The sequence below is a fragment of the Culex pipiens genome, chromosome 2, assembly GCF_016801865.2.
Source record: "Culex pipiens pallens isolate TS chromosome 2, TS_CPP_V2, whole genome shotgun sequence".
NCBI classification, from domain to species: domain Eukaryota; kingdom Metazoa; phylum Arthropoda; class Insecta; order Diptera; family Culicidae; genus Culex; species Culex pipiens.
The window spans coordinates 169,738,590-169,765,903 of NC_068938.1; the positions used below are offsets into that span (position 1 = coordinate 169,738,590).

The window sequence follows — 27,314 nt, forward strand, 5'->3', positions numbered from 1 at the left end:
GGTTCCCAGTTGGAGTGAAAAAATTCAATTTATAGAAAAATTAAGGATTAAAATTTTGCTTTTTTTCACATCTCCGACATCAGGAATAATTGTTTGAACATGCTCGCAATTTTTTTATTCGGTCGAAAAAAAAATTATTTTTCTTGAAAAAACTTTCATTCTTAATCACATGATCACCCCTAATTCTGGCTCGATGCCGCCATCATGCGACCGCGTGCTCCGTTTGTTTGTCAACAAAGCTGCAGCTGGATGGTGAGACGAAGTGAGGGGGGAAGAGATTTTTACATTTTTATGCCCGCATCTGACCCGCCGCCTATTTCGTCGGTCACTGAGTCGCCGGTCGTTTCCAGTGAACGAGTCCAGCTAGGAACTGATCGTACAATACATATTCAAGCAAAACATTGTAAAAGGTTCGAAGTCCACTTTCAAAACATTGAGAAAAATCAAGTTGAAATTTGCGAAATGTTTTTAAAATCCCAACTCAATACAAACAGGATAATTTCAAAGTTTATTCACTTGAAGGATGGAAAACTTTTGCTATTCTATTGCCTTGTGGTTGAAATTACCAACCAATATATTTTATTCGAGAAAATTGATGAAAAAGCTTCATAGGCCCCGTCGAAAAGTTGTTATTCCACGAGATATGTTTTGGCCCTTTGCACTTAAGTTCCTTTGTAAACAGGGAAAGTTTCACTTTCCATTTTGGCCCCTTGCCTGACACGATGACAGCTTGTTTATGTTGATGCTTTGTTTATTTGCGATTTATTTGGACCGTGACCAAAACAGCCCTTACCAAAACAAATTTCTTTATTCTGTTTGGCCTTTTGCATCGAATATATTTTTTTGGGTGTTTAAAATTGTTTTTTGAAGCTTTTAAACGTGATATTTTAGGCAAGAAAGATCGTCTGAAGCCACACATTTTGTGACTTTCTTATTAAATTTCTGAATTTCTATATATTGATCCTTGCACCGAGCCTTGCACTGTAACTTGGATTCGGCCCGCACTTTTCTTTCGCACTCAAGGGGTTGGAAACTCTTAGGGCTATAATTATTATGTTAACCAGTATATCAAAATATATGTAAGTATACTTATTATTTCCTTTACATATCGCCAGTATACTTACCAATATACTGAGAGTATCATAATATACTAACAGTTTACTGCTTTTCGGTTAGTATACTAACAAGTATACTGGAATATCGTTAGTATACTAGGTATTCCTAAGTAATATTAGAGTTTCCAGCCCCTTGTTCGCACTTTGACAACAAAATTTTCAAAAACTAGGCAACCAGCAGTTGTTTATTTACATATCCGCAGTTTCCACCAAACTGGACATTCGCACTTTAAAATTGCGATTGACAGGTGGGCAACATCGGCTCGCTTTGATCATTTTTTGAGAAAATCAATATTACAAGCCAGTTTGACAAGTCGCAATAGTGCGATCGATAGCAATAATTTAGTGCGGAGTCCAAGTTAGTGAGAATTGCGCAATATCTGTGATTCTTTTTTTTTTAGTTCGTGAATCACATATTTAAAAAAATTGAAACTGCCAGACAATTAAATAAAAATTGTTTGAATTTTCCTTTTGGGTTATTAATTTCGAGCAAAATCAAATTTCTTCTTGAAATTTTGAATTTGAAATGGCAATTGGGTCCTAAACTGACGCTTAGATTGCTGATATTATTGTTTACAGCGATAAAGCTTATTTTTCTGAGTACAATGACCCTTTGTACGACCACAAAGAGTTTAAAATGGATTTTTAAATCAATTTTGAAAAATTAACCTCGCGGTCCTTCTTGACAGAAAAGCTCCTACTTGACAGCTCGTTCCAAGGGGACCATAGTTGATCCATCGAAAAAATGTAGTCCTGTCAAAAAAAATTTTTGCATTAAAATGAAAAAAGTGATCAGAAATGGTTTTTTATCGTGTTTTTTACCGTTGTACATAAAAATTGACATAGGGCTTTAGTACCCAATTAGGAATTTTACATATTTGTGTAAACTCGTGTTTTTTTTACCAATCTCTAACGCCTATCACACCAAAAGGCCGTTATGCCAAATGTCCGTTATGCCAAAAGGATTTATGCCAAATGGATAAGATAAAAATTCTGAAGGGAGAGCGACCTGTTTGTAAACATGTTCTGACATTTCTTGTGTTGATTTTCTCGTGCGTGTTTCGTTTTCTGAAAATGGATCGGTGCAGAGATTGATTGAAAATTCGAATTTTTTTTTAGTAATAATGGACGCGTATCTCAAGCTAGAATGGTAAGTTTAGTCAATTTACGCAAGTTCCTTCAATAACTCTGAATCCCTCAGGTCCAAGCAGCACCGCCGCAGCGAACTGCGCCTGTTGGAGTACTTCGCGATCGACTTTTCCCGCTACGAGGAGGACATCCTGAATCTGCACATCAACGAAACCGACCCGGTGCACCAGCTGGGCGACGTTTACACGGACGTGGGCGGGTCGCTGGAGTTCCCGGTGGATCCGCGAACGGGCCAGGAAGTGCGCCAGCTGGAACTGGATGCGACGCGGCCGTTCCGACTGTTTGATCGGTTCCCGAGCGGGTCCAATTTGAACCGGGCCGAGCATCAGCACTGCTTGGCGGTGCAGAACCGGATCAATATGAGGTTGGGGTTTGAGACGGCGGAGGAGGTGGAGGCGCTGGGGAAGTTTCAGCTGATGGGGGTTCGGTTGACGAGGGAGCGGGTGCTGTTTAATAGCTTTGTGAAGAATTATTTTTTGAACAATTTGGCCGGGAGGAAGCGGACGATTGATGGGGAGTTGGACGAGCTGGTGGTTGGGGTTTGGCGGGGGAAGGTGGGGCGGATGTTGGAGGAGAGGAGTGGGAAGTATCAGCTGGCGACGGCGGTTATGTGGCTGAGGTACAGGAAGAACGAGAAGCAGGTTGGGTTTGAGCCGGCCTCGGAGAACGTGCTGGAGTTGGGATGTGTGAGGAACATTTACACGGAGAATTTGCTGCACGCGAGTACGTTGAGGAGGAGTAAGCGGATTTTGGACCGGTATTTGGAGGAGCAGCGTGAAACGAAGGATGTGGACGATGCGGTTCACGTGGATTCTATTTTGAGACAGGACGAGGAAGTTCGGTTTGTGGTGAATTCGGGGGCGTTGTGCTATCTGCTGGATAAGGCTTGCAATTTGGAGCAGCGATGGGCGATTCCGTTCCGGATTGAGTCGGTTGGCGGTCGGAATGTTGTGTTTATCGAGAAGAAGCTGCAGCCGGTGCGGATGTTGACGCACGAACGGAACGTTCAAGCTCACAAGTATCTTGTGAGGAGTTTTATGACGATGGTGAAGAAGGAAGGTGCCAAACCGGAACAAGAATCGAATGTAAACGTAAAGATCGAGTACAAAGCGGTTGGCTTCGATGAGTATTTGCAGCAGTTGGAGGCGAACCGGAAGCCGAGCGAACCAGTTCAGAAAAATGTCTCGCTGCAACTGTGGAACCTGCAGGACGGGGACGAACAGTACCGATTTTTGGTCCGCACTCGCACCGATTGCTACGAATCGCTGCGAAAGGTCAAGTTCTACATCAATATCTCGATCAAGCTGGAATATCAGACAGAGTTTGGTGCTGAACAGATGACCAAAAGTGAGTTGATCCGCGAGTGGACACGTCAACGGTTGCGACCTAACTCGAGAACTCTTCGGTTACGGATCAACGCCAGCAATCACATCATCCTTTCTCATCATTATCTTGAACTAAAGGACATTGAGGAAGAACTGAAACGTCTCTACGACATTGAACCACAAAATCTCCTTACCAATCTGTGGCAAACACTCCGCCTGATAATGCAATTCCCGCCGGGAGAACACCTCCTCCAGCACGACACCAAAAGCCCCGAAACAGTAATGATCCTCTCGCAATCTTCCACCACATTCACCCTGGACCTTCACGCGCTCTACTCCAACGTCGAGTACGAACGGTGCGCCCTGGAAGAGTACGACTGGGTTCCCATCGACGCCACCGTTATCACGAAGCTGCACCGCGAGCACACCCTCCTGCCGGGAACCTTCCCCCACTGGACCAAGCGCCACCGCATTGTATCCCGCGAAACGCTCAAACCCAAGCCAAAGCCGAAACCGGAAGCGCCCGTCAAACCCAAGAAGAAAAAGTCCAAAGCGAAGCGCATCCGGCAAAAGCAAAAAGAAAAGGAAAGGCAAGCACAAAAGCAGAAGGAGAAGGAGGTTCAGCAATCGCTGGAACAGTATGCGCCGTACGAGGGACCGTCGAGGGCGCCCGCCAAGGAAGGGACACCGGCGAAGCAGGCTAGACCTGCTCCGGCCACGATCGGATTTGTGAAGGGCGAATCGTTTGACTACCAGTCGTACGTAAATCAGGCGAACGCAAAGAAGGACGATTAAATCGGTTTATTTCAACCCTCCTCACAACATGACTAAGACTAATCTAAAGATATCACCGTTTCCCTACTCCAAAACCTCCCCCCTCTGGTTGATGTAGGTGCTCTTCCACCACTCCGTGTCCAGCTCGTGCGTGGTTCCGTTCCAGCAAAAGTGCGTCGGCGGTTGCTCCTCCCCATTCCCAAAGCTAAAGTCCTTGCTCAGTTCAATCGCCAGCCGCGACCGGATCAACCCCACCGACCCGTACCGCTCCGGGGCTGGATGGTACACGCGCCCACTCGCCGGAAACATACACACCCGCGCCGGTTCCCACGGAACGCTCAACGCGTCCCCAGCGTGCCCGTACGACAATCGCTCCCCTTCCTTGTCACGGAACACGTGCGTGAATACCGCCGGAACGTCGTCGCAGCGGATAAAGTTGCGCTCGCGGCCGCACAGCGATACAAACGGAAAGTGGTCCCGGTAGTGGGCGCTCGCCTCGGCGGTGATGTCGTTGGGCCGGATGCGTTTGAAGAAAAACTCGAGGAACTTGCGCTCCTTGAAGCACGAGGTGAAGTTTTTGATGCGGGCGTCGTCCAGGAAGAGCTGGGAGGGTGAGTTATTAAAAAAAAATGTTTTAAAGAATAATGGCCCAACTTATAAATACATAGGGGAAATTCTCGTATGTTTGGCAGGTTAAGCACTCGCTTCTAACACATCCAATTTGCTGATTTTCACTATTTAAACAACTAATTTTGCAAATCTTTTGATAGAAACTTGCTTGCTCACTTCTCATTGAGCTATTTATCACTCGATTTCAGTTGAAAACGCTTTTAATTAGCTTGAATTGAATGTCAAAGTTCTGACCTGCCAACATTAGAGACACGCTGGAATTAGATGCTGTTCCCCTATTTGAGTTTTAAAGTTCAAAAATGAAAATTGTAGAGAATTTCCTAAGCTTCAAATTTTCTTAAGGCGAAATATGAACCTCAAGCAACTTCTGAAGTTTTATGAAAGATTAAATTAAGAATTAAATTATTTACGACAGACTTGGACGTCACGTGTTTCGTAAAAATTAACTGACCCTATCCTGAAACTAAGGAAGAAATTTGTTGCTGAACATTCAACGTAGATTGGTATCACATAAAATCACGTCCCATATTGTCTAGTGGTTAGGATATCCGGCTCTCACCCGGAAGGCCCGGGTTCGATTCCCGGTATGGGAAACTTTTTTGACATTCCACCTTCCCATCACTTGCAAACTTTGTGTGATGTAAAAACTCTTTTTTTTTGTAAAACTACAGATTTTTAGATTTTTTCATAGGTAATGGATTATTTTAGTTTTCAAACATCTCTACATACCATTCCTTCGTGGTCGATGTAGTAAAAGTATTCGCGTATTTTCGGTGCCGGTGATTGACCTTGGACATATTTTACGCTCGAAGGAAGAAATCGACAGGGTGTCGAACTGAAAAATCGTTTAAATATCATTTTTAGAAAAAAAAAATAGACTAAAACCTTTAACGTTAAAGAAATTTTAAAAAAAGATAAGCAAATCAAAACAAACAACAGCTGATTTTGAGCTCCCCTTCGCAAATCAAAACAAAACCGAACTGATAACGAACTCCTGAAGGGCACCAGCCGCTGTCAGTTTTGTGTCGCTCCGCGCTTTTGTTGTGACATTTCTCGCTGTCATCGGCGCTCGCGCGACGACTGTTTTGATGATGATGCGCCTGCGACGATAATCGCCCGCCCGGACTTCCAACATCGCATTTTTCCTCGGTCGGACGCGATTCTGTGATAAGTTTTTCTTTTCCTCTCCTCTGTAAAAATGGCTTTCTAAAGTGTAAATTTGGTGGACAAGTGAAGTAGCTTCACGTGGTAACGTGTGTTTTTTTCAAACTGTAAGCAATATACGCGGTTCGGAAAAGGGAAAAGATGACGTTCCTCAGCTTGCTCAGCTACTTTTCGCTGCTGGTGCAGATTTGCTTCGTGACTGTTTCGATAGGTTCGTATGGGGGACATGGGGCGGGGGATTGTCCTGGCCCGGTTCCAATATCTATCTGTCCTTGCCCTTGCAGCTGCTGGCCTCTACTACCTGGCCGAGCTGGTGGAAGAGTACACGGTCACGGCGAAAAAGGTCATCACCTGGTTGGTGGTCGGGTCCGTGGCGCTGTACGTGGTGTTTATCTTCACCGAGCGCTTCTCCTGGACCATGGTGCTGTGTGGCCTGGGAGCTCAAGCCCTGCACGCGGCCATCCTGAAGAATTTCCCCTACGTCAAGTTCATGTCGCCGAGCTTTCTCGGCGCCATCGTACTTCTGCTTTTGAACCATTACTTGGCGTTCATTTATTTCCAGCAGCAGTACCATCCCTTTGCCGAGGTAATAGGATTAGCGCTGTTTTGTTTAAGAATTTGTTTGATAATTGTTTTTTTTTTTGCTTTTTCCACAGGTAATGGCGTACTTTACACTCGCCTTGTGGCTGGTTCCCTTTGCGTTGTTTGTTTCGCTGTCCGCTAATGGTAATTTACTAAATTTTGTACTTTGCTAACAGGAATTAATGTATTTCGATGTTTCAGATAACGTGTTGCCCACCAGCAACGAGAGGACACCCTTACTCAGTGAGTATTCCTTTATTACAACTCTGAATTTAGAACATCGGGGGAAAATGTTTATTTGCGATTGTCCACGCTCCATACAAAAAAGATCTGTTTTGTATGTAAATTGTCCACGACTGTCCAGCGACTTAACGAAATCGGTATCTCTGAACCATTCGCTGTACTACTCGAATGGAGTGAGAGGGAGAGCAAAGAGAGAGTGTTCAATACACCCTTACCAAAAATCATGATTTTTTGAGTTCCAAATCCCACTTTTCATACGAAATTTTCAGTTCAACCCATATAACCATTTTTAAAAGTGGAATTTGGAACTCAAAAAATCATGATTTTTGGTAAGGGTGAACCGAAATTGCGATCACCTTTCCCATGACTGCATTCAAATGATTGCTGCATTCAATCTACGCAACAACGCACGAGCAAGAAGAAAAGAAACTTTTAAAGTTCAGAAAGTAAAAAAAAGAGCCTTTATGGCAAGCGGCTGCTTGAGTGTCAAGCTCAGTTTTGTTCATTTCAACTTCGTGTGCTGACGGTCGCTTCAAAATGAAGACCATGACCACCATTGTGTGAAAATTCAAATTTCGCTGCCGATGCTGACTGAATGACTGTAAGCATTTCAAGCAAAACAATAGGTCTCTTTCCGTATTCGCAGAATTGGGTCCTAAAATTGGGCTTAAATTGCTGATATTTTTTTTTGCAACGATAAAGCTTATTTTTCTGAGTACAATGACTCTTTGTACAACCGCAAAGGATTTACAATGGATTTTTAAATCAATTTTGAAAAAATAATTTTGCGGCCCTTCTTGACAGTAAAGCTCGTTCCAAGGGGACCATAGTTAATCCATCGAAAAAATGTTGCCTTGTCAAATTATTTTTTGTATTAAAATGAAAAAAAAAGTGATCAGAAATTATTATTAATCGTGTTTTTTACCGATGTACATAAAAAATTACATAGGGCTTTAGGACCCAATTGCTAAATTTCTGCAGCCAGCAAACATAATAGAAGCTTCAAGTGACCGGTCGGAAATTGAACCCTAAACCTTTCGCTTATGAAGCGGAAGCCGTAACCACCAATCATAATTCCGCAGAAAAAAATTATACATTGAAACGACAAAACCAGAATTAATTAAAAGAAAGGTAAAAAAAACATCTGAACATTGAAAAAACAAATTTCAGACTTACAAACAAGCAATCAGACTCGTACTTTTTTATAGTTTGCCTGCATTTGTTTGCACTGTTTCGAATTTGTCGGATACTGTATGAGCTGCATTTTTTCTAATCCCTTGATTTTTGAATTTTTATTTCCTAAAATGCCAGAATTTTAAATTTTGAAGTTTTTGATTCGATATCTCTAATGGAAGTATTAGACCGTGGAAAACCAACTCGCCCTTTTTGACATGTTTGCGAGTTTTGCATTCGCATTGAAGATGGTAATCTTAGCTGGTTGCAGACTGGATTTCGTCATGTAAGTGTGTTGGTTGTCCAGCCCAGGTTGCTTAGAAATTGATTTAAGGGAATTTAAAAACCAATTCTAACCGAACAGGACAGGCAGCACAATGAAAGCCATTCATTGCCGGCCGCTCCCACCGTTCACTGGGGAAGGAATAAGGATTCGGAGCACGGGAAGTGTTGATGCTAAAATTACTTAGAAAAAGGTAGCGAAACCGCAGGCTCTTTTCCCCAACCTGATTATGGAACTCGATCAAATTGACCGTTTGACCCAATTTGATCGAATTTATACAACAAAGTTTTGAATCGCGTTAAGTTGGTAATTGTGAAGGGTAAAGGCCAGGGAGTCGCCGTAAACAAGCGTTATGACCATTGCACAGTGGTCCGAAACCGAAATCTAGCGTGACAAAATTGATAGCGGCCACACGTTAAGATTTAGAGCTTTGGTGTCTTCGGGACAAATGAGCAGGGTCAATAGGGGCATCTTTTGATATGGTGGACATTAGGGTGGTCCAAATTTTAGGGTGGTTCAGAATTTTTATTTTGGCGAGATGACGAGATAACGCTTTGGTGTCTTCAGAAAAGTTGTAGAGAACACCATTCTGAGCAACTTTGCTCAAGAACACAAAGCTCTATCTTCAAACGGGAAGTTTCTAGAGCCATTTTTGTAATTTAGGAAGTTTTTATGAAAAAATGAGTTTTTTGAATTTATCAACTCAGGCTTGTGTCGTAGCGAGTTGAAGTCTTCTAGACATTTGTATAGCTTATCAAAACACACATTTCGAGCCAAACATTTCATTAGGGCACAAAAGCAAAAACCGCGATTCGAGAAAATCGCTTGCAAAAAATGGACAACTTGTTTCAATTCCTATTTAAAAAATAAGCTTGACTGATGGTATTTTTACTGATGATTCGATAAAACACATCATTATCCTCAACTCTGCTTTACTGCTTCTTAATTTATGTTGATTTTCACAATAAAACTCATAATTTTAAAAAATCTCGTTATTAGGCCCTTTTAGCTTTCCAACTGCTGTTCATAATGGGCCCTTTCTAAATGCAATTTCGAAGAGAACTAAAAGGGCACTAAAGCGCTGTCACCGGATTGTTGTTTTGAATGATGTTTATGGGACCTTTTGTTCAGTTAGAAATAATGAGGAATTCAGGGAACATTATGTTAATTAGTGATGTTTGGTGATCGAATGGTGAGAATAAGGCATGTGAAACATAAAAATTCTTCAAAAGTGTACTGAACAGCATCCGCGGGACCACAGACAAACAGACGTAAATCATTGAACAAATTTAACGAAAATCCATCAATCACAAAAAAAAATGGAAAAAGGTTAGCTAGTAGCTCGATCTGGTGGCCAATACTAGCATTAAGCATCACTGTATATGAGAATTGGTTAGTGTGTGAGTGAACGCGGTCACTCTTGTTGTAGTGAGAGGAGGGAGATTTGTTTACTAACATTTACATTTGTTTACCAACATGTGAGAAGAATGCAAGAAGTTCAAATTCTTAACTCACGCAGACGGTCCACGTCCGCGTCCGATTGCGGCCATGCACTAGGTAAATCTTGCCGAGGAAACATTCGTGTAGGCTGCAGAGGTTGATGGAAAGATGCACCAGTTTGAGGGTGGTTTGGGTATTACTGCGCTGTTTGTGAACAATGCCCACAAATTGGCCATGAGTTTAAATAATAAATTTCTTGGCGTGAGGTTAAGCTACCTTCTCGGCAAGCAATTTAGTCCACTTGCAAGCAACCAAATAATCGTATGAGACCAGGTTGACCTTGTTGTCGACGGTCTATACCTACATCTTCAACCTTACCAGTGGCCAGTTTCTGCCATCCAGCTTTCCTGGAGACCAACATCGGCGATTCGGACACCGGTTCATCCATGAGGGACGGATTTGAGGGCCACGACGGAGTCAACATTCTCGAGGTCGGCCGGGTTGTCAATACCGAGTTGCTGAAATCGTGGTAAGCGCAATCGCCATCGCTGGACACAGCGTCATTCATGACGGCCGGATTTGAGGACCACGACGGAGTTAAGATTATCACGGTCTCTTGCGTGCTCGAAGTCGGCCGGGCCACGCAATTGCCATCGCTGGATACCGCGTCATTCACGAAGGCCGGATTTGAGGACCACGACGGAGTAAAGATTCTCGCGGTCTCTTGCGTCCTCGAAGTGACGAATGACCTCTCTAGGTTAAAGTCACGTTAATAAAATAAACAACAACAACTTGCGTCCTCGAAGTCGGCCGGGTCGCGCAACTGCCATCGCTGGACACCGCGTCATTCACGAAGGCCGGATTTGAGAACCACGACGGAGTCAAGATTCTCGCGGTCTCTTGCGTGCTCGAGGTTGGCGAGGCGTTTTCGGTGGACACTGCATTGCCTAACCCATTCACCTGGTCAAGTTGGGGTACACCATCTATAATGTAGACCAAATTCAGTTTCTAATTGCATTCATTCAAGATCTAGTTGAAATTTACCAACGCCGACGGATGAAATAACAAAATCAGCTGAATGGGACGGCGTCTCGTTGTTGGAATTGCCTAAGAATCTTCCGATGTTCAGAACACCGGAATCGTTACTCGTAGCTTCCGGCATTTCTTCGTCCAGTGGCTCGTGTCGGTCTAGCAGTAGACTTCCGCAGTTCGCATCCGGCATATCTTCATCCTGTAGCTCGTGTTTTGTGATAAAACTTTCAAACCAATCCGGCGTCTCTTCTTCTAACGGTTCGGCCGGGAAGGATTGAGGATTATCTAAATGCTCAACAGACCATTCAGCGGAATCCACACCCGGAGGCGGGTCCGGATCCAAAAATTCCACCCACCATCTTCTCCAAACTGGTCCATCCTCACACTCAAGTAGCAGCAGAAAAAAAACAAAACTTTTGGCGCGCTACCTGAAACATTTGGTGCGCTAGCTTAAACGTCATTTGAAAGTGTGCCTTGATTGCAGCGTCATCCTATTCTGGTGTATAATCCGAGAACTAAGTTTAAATTCAAATCAGCCGTTATATTCCTGATTGATGGAATTAAAAAGAGATTTACGTCTGTTTGTCTGTGGCGGGACCGTATTAAATATTGTGTTTCGACGAAGTTTTTTTCTGCAGAAATCCTTGGTGAAACGTAAACCAAACGTTGTTTTGAAGTGAATTAGTGTTAAGAATGTATGAAAAGTTCACTTTATATCATAGAAAGTTCCTCAACTACGAAAAACTAACGAAAAAGAAAAGGGCACAATTGAACTTTTTTTCTGGTTCGGAGTGAACATTGTTATGTGCCCTTTTGTGTTTTTGATTTTTTCAATAGGAAATTGTTTGTTATCAATCTGATTCTTGGAGGGCATGTAGGGAGTGTACTAATGAATGGAATAGTGGAATAATCCCGAATGTTTACGTTTTGGTTTTGTGCCCTAATGAAATGTTTGGCTCGATTTATCTTCTAAGAGAGCAAAAATCGGTTCTTTTAAACGCAAGTTATAGCCAAAATACGACTAAAAAGACGCCATTTTGAAATGTGAATAACTCGAAAAGGTGGTGGAGTTTGACCTCGCTCTTAGAAGCTTCTGAAAGTACACATTTTAGAGTACATTTGCTGAAAATATCTCGGGGGTCTTTTTTGTTTAAATTATTTAAACTAAATTTGAAAAAGATCATTTTTTAATCGTTTTTTGCCCATAACTTTTGATAGAATTGAGCAAAATTCATTTTTCAAGAATAAAAATGTCCATTTTGACAATCTCTACAATTGTCTAGAAGGGCTCAAAAATGTACAAAATGATCTAGTGGTTGTAAAAGAAGATACAAGTTTTGGCTGAAATATTTCAGGAATAAATTTAATTATTTTGTTGATGCCTGCATTGATGATGCATTGGCATATGGGTGATTACCTGGTAAATTTTTGTTCTCAAGCCAAACTATCGGAAGCTGCTGTTAAGATAATTCCATAAAGATTTTGCCATGTTTGCGAGTTTGCCGCAAACTGTCAAACACAAAAAAGTGCGCATTTGTTTGTTTGTTTGCCGTAGTCTAATATCTCCTTTAATATTGAAATATGTGAATTTTTAATTTTAGCGATATTTAATTCCAAAATTGTTGAATTCCTGTTTTTTTTAGATATTTGAATGTTTTTCTTTTCTGTTTTTTTTTCTTTTAGGTATTCGAAGTTTTGGATTTCTGATTTTTTTAAATATATTTTTGAGTTTGTGAATATTTGAGTAGCTGTGTTTTGAATTTTTGTGTTAACACATTTCAGAATTCTAAGGGCAGGCCAATGGCACTGACCTTGTTGCGTGCTCTTCGGTTGACGTCCACGTAAGGAACATCCTGGAAGGAGCGTAACTAACTACATCCGTAGTTCTGTTAGATCATCCGAATTATCTTGATCAGAACAGTATAGCTCTGGTTCCTTGCGAGTGTCCTATTTTCTTACCTCCACGTTGGCTTGGTTTTCATGATGACCTAGCTGGTGGCCTGTGGAAACGGAAACGGAACCGCGGGTCAGAGTCGAGACGGCTAAAAGAAAGGGGCGCGACAATGTGGGAAAAGGAAGTAATTTGTGATTGTAGACGGTTTTGTTTTGATTCGCAGTATGTTGAGTCAACTGCTGTGGATGTACCTGAAACATCGCACAACGGGGTTTCTCCTCTCTTCATTCTTAGCTACCACCTATCTCCTATTTTTATTTTGCTCTTCTGATTCCCAATTCTTCACTGATTCTTCTGTTTAATATCCAACATTTGATTTTAATTTTACTAACTTTTGATTCTCTTATCTCTCAAAGCTTTTCAACTCTTTTCTATCAATTGATACTGCTGTAACAAACTTTGTTTTGTTTTTTTTTACCTTAAAAATATACTTTTCCTTAATGTACTAGTAATATCAAGTCTATTCATCATTCGCCTAATCTTTTTTGATTTTATTGCGAATTTATTTATTTGAATAATTCTTTATCTGTCCTATAAATTATCATTACTATAATCTAAGCTTGTTTTGTATTTAATTATTAACTATTGTCTAATTTTACATCTAATACATCTAGCTTCTCATTTTTATTCTACAAAATACGCTCATCATTCTCTTACTATTGATACTTGTTTTTTTTTTTTTTTTTTTTTTTTATAAAATAAATTCTCTTTTACTGTCAATTGTTTTCAATCTTCACCCTTTTTTCAAACAAGTGAGGTTTGAGCCCTTACTCAATTTATGGAATGGTTAAAGGATTGACACAAATATTACTATTGTATTTTTGATAAACTTTTATAACATGCTTAGGACCAAAAATTGTAACAAAACACCGCGACAAAAGAAATAGCTACATATAAACACGACTCAACAATAGGGAAGATTTCGCAATTCGCAATTCGCAATTTTCAGTGTAAGAACGGGCCTTGACCGATCTTATGCACTAGGTTCCCGACGAACACGCACTGCCCTTACACCTACATCTCACCCTTGCTCTGAGTCAGTACGAGCAGCACGCTAGAACACGCTTTGAGTGTTCGTGCCAGGCATGCACACCTTCTTTTCCGGTTACGCATTTTAACTCGGCCGGGGGTGGTACATTACGTAGGGTTTGATGTAAGTATAAGCGCCTAACCATTTAAAGTGTGCCTAACAACTTTCATTAAAGCAAAAACTGTTTTATTTTTAGTTTGAATTCAAAAACTAGTTGTTATTTTACTGTGTTTTGTTTTCTCCTGAAATCTTTCCTAGTGTTGAGTCGTGTTTATATGTTGCTATTTCTTTTGTCGCGGTGTTTTGTTACAATTTTTGGTCCTAAGCATTTTATAAAAGTTTTTCAAAAGTACAATAGTAATATTTGTGTTAATTCTTTGATCACTCCAAAAATTGAGTAAGGGCTCGAACCTCATTTGTTTGAAGAAAAGGGTGAAGATTGAAAACAATGGACAGTGAAAGAAATATACTATTTGAAGAATCAATAGTAAAAGAAAGATAGTAATTTATGAAGTAGATAAAGAAATTAACAATAATTAATAAATAGAGGTAACAAACAAGCTTAGATTGTATTGAGGGCAATTTATAGGGCAGATGAAAAATTATTCAAATAGATAAATAAAGAAAAGGCACATGATAAACAAAATTGACATCGCTGCCAAATTAAGGGAAAGCAGAAAGTATGTTACAGCAGCATCAATTGGTAAAATAGAGTGAAAAAGCGTTGAGAAATAAGAGAATCAAATGAGTAAAATCGAAATCAAATGGAGGATAGTAAACAGAAGCCGCGTTAGAAAATCAGTGAAACAAAATAAACAGAAGATAGGTGGTAGATGAAATGGAAAGAAGAGAAACCCCGTTGTGCGATGTTTCAGGTACATCCACAGCAGTTGACTCAACATACTGCGAATCAAAACAATACCGTCTACAATCACAAATTACTTCCCTTTCCCACATTGTCGCGCCCCTTTCTTTTAGCCGTTTCGACTCTGACCCGCGGTGGTCAAAGGTTTACGATCCGTTTCCACAGGCCACCAGCTAGGTCATCATGAAAACCAAGCCAACGTGGAGGTAAGAAAATAGGACACTTGCAAGGAACCAGAGCTATACTGTCTTGATCAAGTATGTTCTAACAGGACTACGGACGTAGTCAGTGACGCTCCTTCCAGGATGTTCCTCGCCTGAGCGTCAACTGAAGAGGTATCATCAGCATCATTCGCACTTGGCCTGCAACAATAGGGAAGATTTCAGGAGAAAATAATACACAGTAAATAACAATAAGTTTTTGAATTCAAACTAAAAATAAAACAGTTTTGCATTAATGAAAGTTGATAGGCACACTATAAATGGTTAGGCGCTTATACTTACATCAAACCCTACTTAATGTACCACCCCCGGCCGAGTTAAAATGCGTAACCGGAAAAGAAGGTGTGCATGACTGGCACGAACACTCAAAGCGTGTTCTAGCGTGCTGCTCGTACTGACTCAGAGCAAGGGTGAGATGTAGGTGTAAGGGCAGTGCGTGTTCGTCGGGAACCTAGTGCATAAGATCGGTCAAGGCCCGTTCTTACACTGAAAATTGCGAATTGCGAATTGCGAACACATTTCAGAATTCTAAGGAGGAACGAACCAGAGATGTAAAATGGCTTGATTTGACAATTAGGAATAAAAGGGCAAAATTCTAGTGAAATTTAGAAAACTTAAAAATGTAATCTTTGAATCTGATTAACTTGTGATTTGGCATTCAATCCTCTTACTAAATGTTTCTAGGAAATTTCTTTGTCAGAAGATTAAAAAAATAAATTAATCTCTGAAATTTTGCATTGATGATTAATATTTCCATATTAAATAATAATTTCATTCTTATCTCGTACCCCAGGTGACAACGACATCGTGACAAACTACTTCTCCAGCCGGAAGAAGCTCGGTCTGCTTTCGCTCTTCAACTACGCCAAGGAATCGCTGCTGCCGGAACGCAACAAGAAGGCATTTTAGACTCTTACTGAGATCTCCCCGTTCATCAACCCACTTCTTTCCTCGGCGCCATATTCTTCTCTTCGAGTCATCATTGGCTGTTAATTTTTTGTTTTCGCCTTCGCTTTTGTTACATATATTTATTGAGGATAGTGCGAAAAAGTAAGTTGAAAAACAAAAAGACATACACGAAATCGTGGAAAATAAACTTTGAGTGAGAATTGTATACGATCCTGGGAGAGTTTAGGCACTTCGTTCGATGACCGATCCATCCGCCAGTCCAAAGTACGCTTTGGTGGCCATTTTGACAAACAGTCCCGTCTCCACCACCCCCGGGATCATCATAATGTCCCGGTTGATTTCGTCCCACCCGTTCACGATTGTGTCGGGGAAGTGCCAGTCGAGGATAAAGTTACCGTTGTCCGTTACGACCGGACCGGCCTTGGCAACGGCCATCCGCAGCTGCAACTTTCCACCGAACTTGGCCGCGATGCGATCCCGGATGGGCACGTACGCCATCGGGACGACCTCGACGGGGATTCCCTTTTTGTACTGCTCGCCGAGCCGCTTGGAATCCTTCGTGTAGTCCGCGATCACAATCAGCTGGGCGGCGCACGAAGCCACGATCTTTTCCTGCAATTAATCAAGCTTCATAAACATCCAATTTCGACGTGGGACTGCACCCCGACCCCCACCTGCAGCAGACATCCGCCACCGCCCTTGATCAGCACCATGTCCGCGTCCACCTCGTCCGCCCCGTCAATCGCACAGTCAATACGCGGGTTCTGCTCCAGATCTCCCAACACCAGCCCGGCGTCAATAATCAGCTGCCTCGCCTGGAAGCTCGTCGGAATGCACACCAACCGCAGCCCCTCAGCCTTAACCCGTTCGGCCAACCGCTGGACGGCGTACACCACGGTGGAACCACTTCCGACGCCCACCACCGTGTCGTTCCGGACGTACTCGTCGACCGCCTTGAACGCGGCAATCTTCTTGGCCTGCTCCAGAGACATCGCAGAGCGGGATGATGTTGAGAAGCACTTGAAAACTTGTTTGCTGGAGCAGTTTATGTAACTTTTAGCTATCGTCGAACCAACAGGAGCGATTAATAGCTGCCTCAACATGGAACCGCGAATTTTCGGTGTAAGGGTATGTAAATCAAAATGCAAAATGAAAGTGGCAAGTTGTTTTATGCCATGTGCTTGTGTACAACACAAAACTTCTTGTTATCACCTATGGTGGTGGTGGTTTTATTCGCGTTTGATTTTTAACCCTCGGTAGGTTCATATTTGAGTTGTTACCGTCGAAATAATTTTAAATTAAAACTTGCTTATGTGATTAATTTAAACTTTAAGCAGAGTTCCTGTATGGACATAAAACTTATTAAATTATTTTATATGCATTCTATCTACCCTCATAAAAAAAAACAGATAAAAAAAATAACAAGCCATAGTCATAGAAAAAATGCATTTGACACAAGGTAGTTCAGTTTTTTTGCAATCATTGCTTTTCAAAAAATGTATGATTTTACGAAAACAAACAAAAATCTTTTAAAAATAATTGTACCAGACCATTTGAAAATAAAATTACGCTTTTAAGTTCATGTAACCCTTCCCAAATATTTTTTCATGAGCATGAGAGACAACCCATGGTTGCCCCTCTGTTGCTGAACAGAACCGTAATAACCTTTCAGCACTACTGATCATAGGCTTCGACTATCAAGTGGTGTTTCCCTTATCAACAGCATGTATGAATGCGCCGATTGCCATGATTGCCAAAACTAGATCAGTTGCGATTGGCCACCAACGGCGCCCGCCATGTCAGTTTGTAGATCTCGATTTTGAGGGACGGGAATGTTTGCTAGCGCAGGTTGCTACTAGGGCAGCTGATTTACTCTGTGCTTACGCCCCACAAGCGCCAGGAACCTGAAAATGTGTTAGTAGGATAGGGTGTTTGGTCAGGATTCATCATAGAAGATGATGATGCGACCCAAAGTCATAGTCTTAGTTGAAAGATGTTGTATATTATTTTCAAGGCAAGCAATCGGATGCTGCGGATGAGACATTTCCCGTTTATCAGTTGTTAAATTTTAAATGAAATGGTTTAACCTTAGACAGCCGGCTGTGGAAAGATAAAACGTCGTCGATAAAACCAAGATCATTTGTAATTAAAGAATGAAGAATTTAACAGTATGAATTTTAAATTGAGATGTTTTTACGAAGCGAACGACGAGCTGAAATGGTATCCTAAGGTTTTATTGTTGTTGCACACCGACGACGAACGCGAAAAATCTTGCAACCCGCGAAAAAACGAAAAACACACCGACGACGAACGCCAAAAAAATCCCGCGACCCGGCAGAAAGGAATCTCAAATCGAACTCTGTAACCCTTCCCAAATATTTTTTCAAAAGATTTAAAAATTTCATTGAAAAAACGAGTGCATTAAACGCATTAATATGCAATTTTCATTATATTTATGAAATAAGTTTTCATCAGCCAAATATTTGCAGCGGCCTAACTAAATACTAAGGGCATCTCCAGCGCTGGGGTGCAAATCAAATTTGCACCCGGCTCATGAATACCGAGATCAAATTTGCCACCTTGAAAAAACTCCGTCATCCCCACCGCTAGGGTAGCAAATTTGCCACCGAAACAAGCCCACCGCGGGGGGCAAATAAGGGTTTTTATCATTTTTTGCTCTCGTTTACCTTCAAAATCAATAATTATGTGTTGATTCATGCCTAGAAATGCTAAAAGTTTATTAAACTTTTTAATCCTATTGAAAATTTCAAAGAATTTCATTTTTCGAAAATGTCGAAAGTTTAATTATTTGCTACCCGATTTGATTCCCACCAAATTTGCTCTCGAGTTTGCCCCCGAGTCTCCCACCGCGCGTAGCAAAGCAGGTATCAAATTTGATCTCAAGTTCATCTGTAGAAGAAAAATATGTGTCGGTACCTGTCGGGTACTCATTTTCTGATACCCGACAAGTACCGGCAAGCCGGGGGGCAAAGTTTTGAATGCTTTTTATATGTCTGCTCTCTTTATGATATGCATGATGTATGATTCAAAAATTCAAAAATTCAAAAAAATTCAAAAAAATTCAAAAGTTAAAAAAAAATCAAAAATTCTAAAATTCAAAACAAATCAAAAATTCAAAAATTCAAAAATTTAAAAATTCAAAAATTCAAAAATTCAAAAATTCAAAAATTCAAAAATTTAAAAATTCAAAAATTCAAAAATTCAAAAATTCAAAAATTCAAAAATTCAAAAATTCAAAAATTCAAAAATTCAAAAATTCAAAAATTCAAAAATTCAAAAATTCAAAAATTCAAAAATTCAAAAATTCAAAAATTCAAAAATTCAACAATTCAAAAATTCAAAAATTCAAAAATTCAAAAATTTAAAAATTCAAAAATTCAAAAATTCAAATTGAAGAATTTTTGAATTTTTGAATTTTTAAATTTTTGAAATTTTTTGAAATTTTTTGAAATTTTTTGAAATTTTTTGAAATTTTTTGAAATTTTTTGAAATTTTTTGAATTTTTTTGAAATTTTTTGAATTTTTTTGAAATTTTTTGAAATTTTTTGAATTTTTTTGAAATTTTTTGAAATTTTTTGAAATTTTTTGAAATTTTTTGAAGTTTTTAGAAATTTTTAGAAATTTTTTGAATTTTTTTGAAATTTTTTGAAATTTTTTGAAATTTTTTTGAATTTTTTTTTGAAATTTTTTGAATTTTTTTGAATTTTTTTGAATTTTTTTGAATTTTTTTGAAATTTTTTGATTTTTTTTAAATTTTTTTATTTTTTTTCCGTGCTTGATTCGATTTTTCCGTGCATAATTCCATTTGAAGCGGTAGCAAACAGACTGAATACCGGGTAGCAAAGTGAAATCCCGAAGAACTGAGAGCAAATTTGCTACCGCGACAGGTACCGCGATGGGGTTGACGTCGGGTGCAAATTAGCTTTGCTTCGATGTTTGCACCCAGCGCTGGAGATGCACTAAGGCGTCATCCATAAAGTATGTGTTCTGAGCAAACCTGACATGGCATGTTATAAGTATAAGAAAAGCGTGACAAAAGGGGGGGGGGGGGGGGGGGGGGAATTCGGCTGGTTTTGGCGTGACGTACTTTATGGATGAAAAAAAGTCAATTATTTGTTTATAGTTTTTAGGATTTTTTATATTAAAAAAATAATATTTAAAGCATAAAAAACTCAACTTCAACTGTTAGATGATTGTTATAGTCTACACGCAAACCCCGATGGTTTGACACCAACCGTTGTCAAACGAACGGGGTCACTTTTTAGTTTGACACCGCTTTTACACGGAGTTCACACAGACTACCAAACGTTTGTTCTGATAGTATGCGTGAGCGCCGTGTAAACTAAAAAACGGGATACAAACTAAAAAAGTGTCAAACGAAAAAGTTACCAACCAATGAGTGTACACTCAACCCCCGGTAGTTGTTCACTTTTTTAGTTTGTACCCCGTTGGTTGGTCAAAGTCAAACTAAAAAGTGACGAACTGTCACTTTTTACATGGCGATCACGCACACTATCAAAACAAACGTTCAATAGTGTCTGTGAACTCCGTGTAAAAGGGGTGTCAAACTAAAAAGTGACCCCGTTCGTTTGACAACAGTTGGTGTCAAACCATCGGGGTTTGAGTGTAGTAGAACATAAATAATCAGTTTTCCAGTTGCTGGCCCGCAAGATCATGTAAGCGGCAAATTTGGCCCGCAATTGGGTCCTAAAATGAAGCTTAGATTGTTAATATTATTGTTTACAGCGTTTATCGCTTATTATTCTGAGTACAATGACCCTTTGTACGACCACAAAGTGTTTAAAATGGATGTTTAAATCAATTTTGAAAAATTAACCTCGCGGTCCTTCTTGACAGATAAAGTTCTACTTGACAGCTCGTTCCAAGGGGACCATAGTTGATCCATCGAAAAAAAATTTGTCTTGTCAATGTTTTTTTTCATTAAAATGAAAAAAAAAATATCAAATATGGTTTTTAATCGTGTTTTTTGCCGTTGTAAGCAGTATACGCACTTCGGAAGGAACCGGTCAAGAAAAAAATCCAATGGGCAGCAGTGGCAGCGAAAGCAAGCCAGAGAGGGTGAAGAAAAGCCCCAAGAAATCGCTGCCTCTCCTTTGTTCTACTGTTCGTAAAGCTGTTTCTTGACCCCTTTCCTTCCGATCTGCGTACTAGCCTGTACATAACAATTTACACAGGGCTTTAGTACCGTAATCTTGGGTGAATCGGGACTACAGTCTGAATAGGGACAGCACTTTTTAGAGCACTTAAAGCTTTTAAATTTGGATATGGATGTATACATTTTGTTGGCCAGAATCTGTTCTAACCGAAACCAATCAGAAAAATCAAAATATTGTGCTCCAACATGGTAAAAACTGCTGTCCCAATTCGCCCCATGTGTCCCGATTGACCCCAGTTTACGGTACCCAATTATGTTTTATCATCCGCGCGAAATCAGCGCCTGAACAAAATTCGCAGCAAATCCGCGCGATCCGCGCCGTCAGTAAAAAACCTGCACTTCCCAAAATCCCGGAGCAAAATCACCCCAAAATCCCGGATACTCAAACTCACCCAACCGGTCTACCGCGCTGCTTCATGTCATTGCCGCACTACCGCCAGCTCGCGAAGAGTCCGAAGAAAGAAATTTTGAAAGAACGTCATTACAAAAGTTTAATAATCCGCCTTTTCTGCGGGATTTCAACGCCACCAAAGTGTAATGTTTAGTTTTGAACGTAAATCTACGTTTGTGTAGCAAAAGTGAAACAATGAGCCGTGAAGTGATTCTAATCGACGATGACTACGATCAGCTGCTGCTTCCACAACAACAACAACACCCGCCGCAGCCGCAGGTCTATCCCGGAGCAAGCCGAGCCCGTGGAACCAAACGTGCCTTCAACGGGCTGACCATCCAACCGGTGCAGAATCTGCAGCAGCTAACGGCCAACACGCTGTACTCGAACAGCGATGGGACGGTTCTGTACCAACCGCCGGAATCGGTGCTGATTCCGGCGATGCCCGAAACGATCGTGGGAGAATCGCCGGATGTCTTCTACATCGAGGAGCTGGACGAAGCCAGCGGACAGGTTACGACCATGCAGATTCCGATGGTTGGTGGGGAGCAGTTTCAGCCGGTGGTGCAGGATGTTGGCCAGACGGTGTACCTTCAGGAGGATTATTTGGGGGAAGGATTTGTGGTGAAGGAGGAGGACGATGAAGAGCCGGCGGCTGAATCTATCGTGCCGGAGGAAGAGGTTCCGGCAGTGGACGACTACTACGAGGTGGAGCCGCTGGAGCTGTCGGAGATTTGGAACGATCTGATTACTGCCAACCAGGAGATTTTGATATTGCTCGAGCTGCAAGATTTGAAGCACCACATTGTGGACGCGAGGAAGATCGAGGACCAGCTGGCCGCTATGGTATGGTTTCGTGTGATGTTTTATGGGCATTTGTAGGAGTTTAATCGATTTTGCTTTCACAGACCTGCGACTACTGTCCGAAGGAGCTTCCGGATGTGCGCGCTTGGAACCGTCACATCAAGAAAATTCACTTCCAAACGGAGATCTTCGATTGCGACAGCTGCAGCGCCAGGTTCAAGTATTACGCCCGCTTCAAGGATCACCTCAACAGCCACAGCGGCCAGCGGCCGTACTCGTGCGACGAATGTGACCATCATTACGCCACCCGGATCGGCTTCCTCGTGCACAAGATCCTCGAGCACATGAAGCTCAACGGGATCTACATTTGTCCCAAGTGCGAGCTGGACTGCAAAAACGCCCAAAACTACAAACTTCACATCGCGAAGCACATCGACTCGGTGACGCCCGCAAACGGAACCTCGTCGGCGGTGGCCAGTCCGTCAATCGCCAAAGCCACAGCTGCTCCGAAGCAGCCCCAGCCGCAACCGTTCAGACCATTTCAGGCGAAAGCAAACGAACAGAACAAGTTTCTCAACGTTTTTGAGAGCTTTTCGGCGAAACGATCGCTCGGAGAGGTGACCACAAATCCACGTCCCAAAGGGGCCCGTGGCCGGTCGCACCGGGTCTGATGAGGCCGAAGCGGCGAGGAGAGCCTTAAGATTTGTGTTTTGATCAATAAGCAAGTAAAGTTACAGGATTATGTACCAGCATAATGAATTGAAATGTTTGCTTTTTCATTGCTGAAAATGTAATTTTAAATCATTCTTTAGTTCACAGTTGCAAAAACTGTCTGTAATAAAGATATAACTTGGAATTCGTGGCTTTCTTTTCTATCCTATTTAGTTTGCCAAATAATACATATTATCCAGTTTCAGTATATTAATATTCATCTTAATACACATCTAAAAGAATGAGTAAATAATAATTCCATGCAGGTACTCACACGCAAACAAGCAAACACGCAAAACCGGAAGAAACTCGGTTTACTCTAGTCCTCATCCAGTCCGCTACTGCCTCCACCTCCACCAGCTGGCCCTTCACCGTTATCGCTGGAATCGCCCTTGGCCTGTTCACTGCTCTGAACCAGCTGCATCCACGGATCCTCCAGCATCGACGGGTGGAAATAGTCATTTATGTTATACCCGCCACTCCCCTTGTTCTGAAATCAGCCAAATTTGACTAAAAAACTTAATTCATCAAACCTTCCAACCACCTCTCACCTGCTGATGTCCCATCCCGAAGCGATTCCGCCTCTGAAACTGTCCATGCTGGTGCTGATTCTGTTGTTGCTGATTGTTGTGCCGAAAGCCTCCCTTCCAGTTGCGATTCTGGTTCCAGTTCCTCCGCTCCGGCACCCCACTTCCCCCGTCATCCCCACCCGGAGAGGACGGACTGCCACCACCGTGTTGTTGCTGCTGGCCACGATTCCGATTCTGGAAGCCACGCTGACGGGGCAGCATGTGCTTCGGCTGGGCCGAATAGTAGTTGCGGCTGTACATCTGGGCGTTTTGGTTCCGGTGCTGGGGCGTGCTGAAGCCAAGCGGCAGGAAGTTATCGGTGCTGTTGTACAGTGGTGGGCCGTCTTTGTTCTCTGGCGACTCGAACGGGTTGCGGTTGCGTTCTCCGGGGGAACTCATTTTGGGTTGGAGATTATGAGGCGTCCACTGGTAGGGGAAATTATGCGTTCCGAGAGTTGAAATTCGAAAAAATCCGAAGCAAACCCGCCACCGGTACTGGAAATGTTTTGTTTACCCCGCGGACAGGTAAATTTTTATTTTATTTTTGACAGAACGTTATGCTGCTTATTGTGGATCATGTTTGAAGTGACTGGCCACAAGGTCGAAAAGCAACAGGTCGAACTAAACAAGAAATTGGTTAAAGTTTTAATATTTAAGGAGATGACCCGTGAGATGACCTCGGAGATGACGACGCTGTCAATTTTAATGGCTAACCGGAGATTTATAAAAAAAAAATACAAGACCTTAACAACGATAAAGATTATTTTCCTTAAATAAAATTACCCTTTGTTCGACTACAAAAGGCTTGACAAAAGGAGCACGGGTATGAATCTTCAAGCAATTTCAATATGGTGACTTGTATCAGAAGAAAGTGAAGCATTTTCGCTAGTTCTCACTGTTCTGTGTTCTGAGTGCACGTCCGCAAACATAGACCACACACATACTATCACAAAGCGACATCAAGAGACAAAAGGTGATTACGAATATTTTTGACACTTTCGTTAAAAATATGCGGTTTTGCAAAAACAAATAACAAAACCAACTTTAAAGCGTAGTTCGACGGTAAAACTTGTAATTCGTTGCTGATTTGTTCGGAAATTTATTAAAAATAATAAGTTTTTTTGCAGCACCCATTTTGGACGGACATTTCTGTTGTCACCTTCTGGTTTCTTGGATTGGCCATCCCAAGTAACATTTTTAAACCAACTAGCCACCACCAAGTTTTATTAAGGGTTTATTGTAGCATCTTGATTGCCTAATAGTTTTATTTGGGCATTCACCGCAACCAACAAGCAAGAGCTAATTAATAGGTTCTAACAGGGTTTTATGCCTCGGACATAAAACCGGGTTTAAATAAAAGCCGAATGGCTTTCAATAAGGTTTTATGAAAGTTTTAACAGAGGCTTGAAAACCAGATGGCAATGCCATGCCAAACGGTTTTATCGCATGCTTTGTTAAAACCTAGGGTGTTGTAGCTGTCAAGTGCCATTAGGCATGTAAAAAGCTCACTTAAAACGATAAGCTCCTTAAAGAGCATTTATCGCGGCCAAATAGCAGTGCATAAATATGGCGCTAGACGCGTGCTCTGATTGAATATGATTGACCGCCATCTTGGTTGAAAAAATTGAAAACTGAAAAATTTGATTTAAATTTGATGAAAACACACATTTATGCTGAATTTCTGGTATGATTTATATAGCGATAGATGTTAAAAAATCTTTTAAACATTTTTTTCAAAGAATTGCAATAAAATATTTTTTAACATTAAACACTATGATTACAAAATATTGATTTTTGATGAAGCGAGTTGAATTTTTTGGCTCTATCTCCCCTACATTTATCAATAAAATTTCAACCGCAGCTGAATTTGAGCCATCAATTGTGAGAAATAAGCTTTCAAATTATTTGGATAAGCTCTAATATCTATTATTTATCATCGCAATTTTTGACAACCATCTCCATAATTTCATTTGGCAAGACGAAGACATATTTTTGCCAAAATAAAACCTATTTGACATAAGACGTTTGAAGACATATGAAATGTCATTTTTCCATAACTCCTGACTAGGTTTTAACAAAGGTTTTATCAAGGCTTTGAGGATGTTGTTAGGATTCAGTTGTAAAGCCTTGAACTCCTATGTAGGTTTTATAAATAGGCCGTAACAACCTTTTGCGGAGGTCCTTTTGGGTTTTAAGTGGGGTTTATCAAGGTTCTGGGGAGTTTGTTACGACTAAGGGGTTTTAATTTTGGTTTTGGCTGATAGGTTTTATAGCGGTTGTGGCAGCTTTGATAAAGCTTAAAATGTTACTTGGGATCCCAAGTAACATTTTTAAACCAACTAGCCACCACCAAGTTTTATTAAGGGTTTATTGTAGCATCTTGATTGCCTAATAGTTTTATTTGGGCATTCACCGCAACCAACAAGCAAGAGCTAATTAATAGGTTCTAACAGGGTTTTATGCCTCGGACATAAAACCGGGTTTAAATAAAAGCCGAATGGCTTTCAATAAGGTTTTATGAAAGTTTTAACAGAGGCTTGAAAACCAGATGGCAATGCCATGCCAAACGGTTTTATCGCATGCTTTGTTAAAACCTAGGGTGTTGTAGCTGTCAAGTGCCATTAGGCATGTAAAAAGCTCACTTAAAACGATAAGCTCCTTAAAGAGCATTTATCGCGGCCAAATAGCAGTGCATAAATATGGCGCTAGACGCGTGCTCTGATTGAATATGATTGACCGCCATCTTGGTTGAAAAAATTGAAAACTGAAAAATTTGATTTAAATTTGATGAAAACACACATTTATGCTGAATTTCTGGTATGATTTATATAGCGATAGATGTTAAAAAATCTTTTAAACATTTTTTTCAAAGAATTGCAATAAAATATTTTTTAACATTAAACACTATGATTACAAAATATTGATTTTTGATGAAGCGAGTTGAATTTTTTGGCTCTATCTCCCCTACATTTATCAATAAAATTTCAACCGCAGCTGAATTTGAGCCATCAATTGTGAGAAATAAGCTTTCAAATTATTTGGATAAGCTCTAATATCTATTATTTATCATCGCAATTTTTGACAACCATCTCCATAATTTCATTTGGCAAGACGAAGACATATTTTTGCCAAAATAAAACCTATTTGACATAAGACGTTTGAAGACATATGAAATGTCATTTTTCCATAACTCCTGACTAGGTTTTAACAAAGGTTTTATCAAGGCTTTGAGGATGTTGTTAGGATTCAGTTGTAAAGCCTTGAACTCCTATGTAGGTTTTATAAATAAGCCGTAACAACCTTTTGCGGAGGTCCTTTTGGGTTTTAAGTGGGGTTTATCAAGGTTCTGGGGAGTTTGTTACGACTAAGGGGTTTTAATTTTGGTTTTGGCTGATAGGTTTTATAGCGGTTGTGGCAGCTTTGATAAAGCTTAAAATGTTACTTGGGATGGATAATTTCACAGTGTAATAAACAGGGCAGCTACCACCACGTGGCGCCACTGTTCCGAATGAGAAAATGATACAGATATTTCAGACGAGTTTCAATCCCGTGCAAAAGGTTTACAATGGATTTTAAAATCATTTTTGAGAAATTAACTTTGCGGCCCTTCTTGACAGAAAAGACCCTACTTGACAGCGAGTTCCAAGGGGACCATCGAAAAAATCTAGCAAGTCATTGTAATAGGGCCGAAGCCGAAGTGTAAACGAAGAGTCTATCCTGCTCACTTCACGGTCGTACAAGGGGTCATTTTCG

The 27,314-nt window shown here is 40.9% G+C and overlaps 6 protein-coding genes and 1 non-coding gene across 9 annotated transcripts in view; 4 read left to right on the top strand and 3 right to left on the bottom strand.

The window, feature by feature from the left end:
* The window catches only part of LOC120431269 (DNA cross-link repair 1A protein-like), a 134,231-nt gene that overhangs the window by 81,000 nt on the left and 25,917 nt on the right, over positions 1–27,314 (bottom strand). The window lies entirely within an intron of this gene.
* On the top strand, positions 2,092–4,384 carry LOC120431259 (uncharacterized). Its single transcript, XM_039596392.2, has 2 exons — positions 2,092–2,265; positions 2,317–4,384. Exons 1-2 carry the CDS (start codon positions 2,240–2,242, stop codon positions 4,382–4,384), a joined length of 2,094 nt encoding a protein of 697 aa, XP_039452326.1. The 5' UTR covers positions 2,092–2,239.
* On the bottom strand, positions 4,448–24,103 carry LOC120431263 (UPF0598 protein CG30010-like). Of its 3 annotated transcripts, none has more exons than XM_039596396.2 (3): positions 5,986–6,128; positions 5,723–5,828; positions 4,448–4,966 (listed from the first exon to the last, which is right to left on the bottom strand). In XM_039596396.2, exons 1-3 carry the CDS (start codon positions 6,126–6,128, stop codon positions 4,448–4,450), a joined length of 768 nt encoding a protein of 255 aa, XP_039452330.1. The 3 variants fall into 3 exon arrangements, with proteins under 3 accessions (XP_039452330.1, XP_052563872.1, XP_039452331.1); XM_052707912.1 differs by lacking the exon at positions 5,986–6,128 and adding an exon at positions 5,928–5,946; XM_039596397.1 differs by lacking the exons at positions 5,723–5,828; positions 5,986–6,128 and adding exons at positions 23,267–23,482; positions 23,544–24,103 and having other exon boundaries at positions 4,827–4,966.
* Positions 5,515–5,586, top strand: Trnae-cuc (transfer RNA glutamic acid (anticodon CUC)). Its single transcript has one exon. It is a non-coding gene; the product is annotated as a tRNA-Glu (tRNA).
* Positions 6,226–16,094, top strand: LOC120431265 (protein TEX261). Its single transcript, XM_039596398.2, has 5 exons — positions 6,226–6,368; positions 6,442–6,743; positions 6,814–6,883; positions 6,941–6,982; positions 15,774–16,094. The coding sequence occupies exons 1-5, from the start codon at positions 6,299–6,301 to the stop codon at positions 15,887–15,889; spliced, it is 600 nt and encodes a 199-aa protein (XP_039452332.1). The 5' UTR covers positions 6,226–6,298; the 3' UTR covers positions 15,890–16,094.
* On the bottom strand, positions 15,994–17,081 carry LOC120431261 (ribose-5-phosphate isomerase). Its single transcript, XM_039596394.2, has 2 exons — positions 16,564–17,081; positions 15,994–16,501 (listed from the first exon to the last, which is right to left on the bottom strand). The coding sequence occupies exons 1-2, from the start codon at positions 16,990–16,992 to the stop codon at positions 16,112–16,114; spliced, it is 819 nt and encodes a 272-aa protein (XP_039452328.1). The 5' UTR covers positions 16,993–17,081; the 3' UTR covers positions 15,994–16,111.
* LOC120431260 (zinc finger protein 200) lies at positions 21,495–23,137 on the top strand. The gene is made up of 2 exons (XM_039596393.2): positions 21,495–22,323; positions 22,386–23,137. The coding sequence occupies exons 1-2, from the start codon at positions 21,673–21,675 to the stop codon at positions 22,950–22,952; spliced, it is 1,218 nt and encodes a 405-aa protein (XP_039452327.1). The 5' UTR covers positions 21,495–21,672; the 3' UTR covers positions 22,953–23,137.

What these genes read in the sequence shown, in the direction of transcription:
- LOC120431259 (XM_039596392.2), top strand. Translation starts at nt 2,240, where the DNA reads ATGGACGCGTATCTCAAGCTAGAATG. An exon ending in GCGTATCTCAAGCTAGAATG is followed by an intron (nt 2,266 to 2,316) that starts GTAAGTTTAGTC and finishes TGAATCCCTCAG; the next exon opens with GTCCAAGCAGCACCGCCGCA.
- LOC120431263 (XM_039596396.2), bottom strand. Translation starts at nt 6,128, where the DNA reads ATGTTGGAAGTCCGGGCGGGCGATTATCGTCGCAGGCGCATCATCATC. An exon ending in GCGGCTGGTGCCCTTCAGGA is followed by an intron (nt 5,829 to 5,985) that starts GTTCGTTATCAG and finishes ACGATTTTTCAG; the next exon opens with TTCGACACCCTGTCGATTTC. An exon ending in ACATCGACCACGAAGGAATG is followed by an intron (nt 4,967 to 5,722) that starts GTATGTAGAGAT and finishes TCACCCTCCCAG; the next exon opens with CTCTTCCTGGACGACGCCCG.
- LOC120431265 (XM_039596398.2), top strand. Translation starts at nt 6,299, where the DNA reads ATGACGTTCCTCAGCTTGCTCAGCTACTTTTCGCTGCTGGTGCAGATT. An exon ending in CTTCGTGACTGTTTCGATAG is followed by an intron (nt 6,369 to 6,441) that starts GTTCGTATGGGG and finishes TTGCCCTTGCAG; the next exon opens with CTGCTGGCCTCTACTACCTG. An exon ending in CGAGAGGACACCCTTACTCA is followed by an intron (nt 6,983 to 15,773) that starts GTGAGTATTCCT and finishes CTCGTACCCCAG; the next exon opens with GTGACAACGACATCGTGACA.
- LOC120431261 (XM_039596394.2), bottom strand. Translation starts at nt 16,992, where the DNA reads ATGTTGAGGCAGCTATTAATCGCTCCTGTTGGTTCGACGATAGCTAAA. An exon ending in GTGGCGGATGTCTGCTGCAG is followed by an intron (nt 16,502 to 16,563) that starts GTGGGGGTCGGG and finishes GATTAATTGCAG; the next exon opens with GAAAAGATCGTGGCTTCGTG.
- LOC120431260 (XM_039596393.2), top strand. Translation starts at nt 21,673, where the DNA reads ATGAGCCGTGAAGTGATTCTAATCGACGATGACTACGATCAGCTGCTG. An exon ending in AGGACCAGCTGGCCGCTATG is followed by an intron (nt 22,324 to 22,385) that starts GTATGGTTTCGT and finishes TTGCTTTCACAG; the next exon opens with ACCTGCGACTACTGTCCGAA.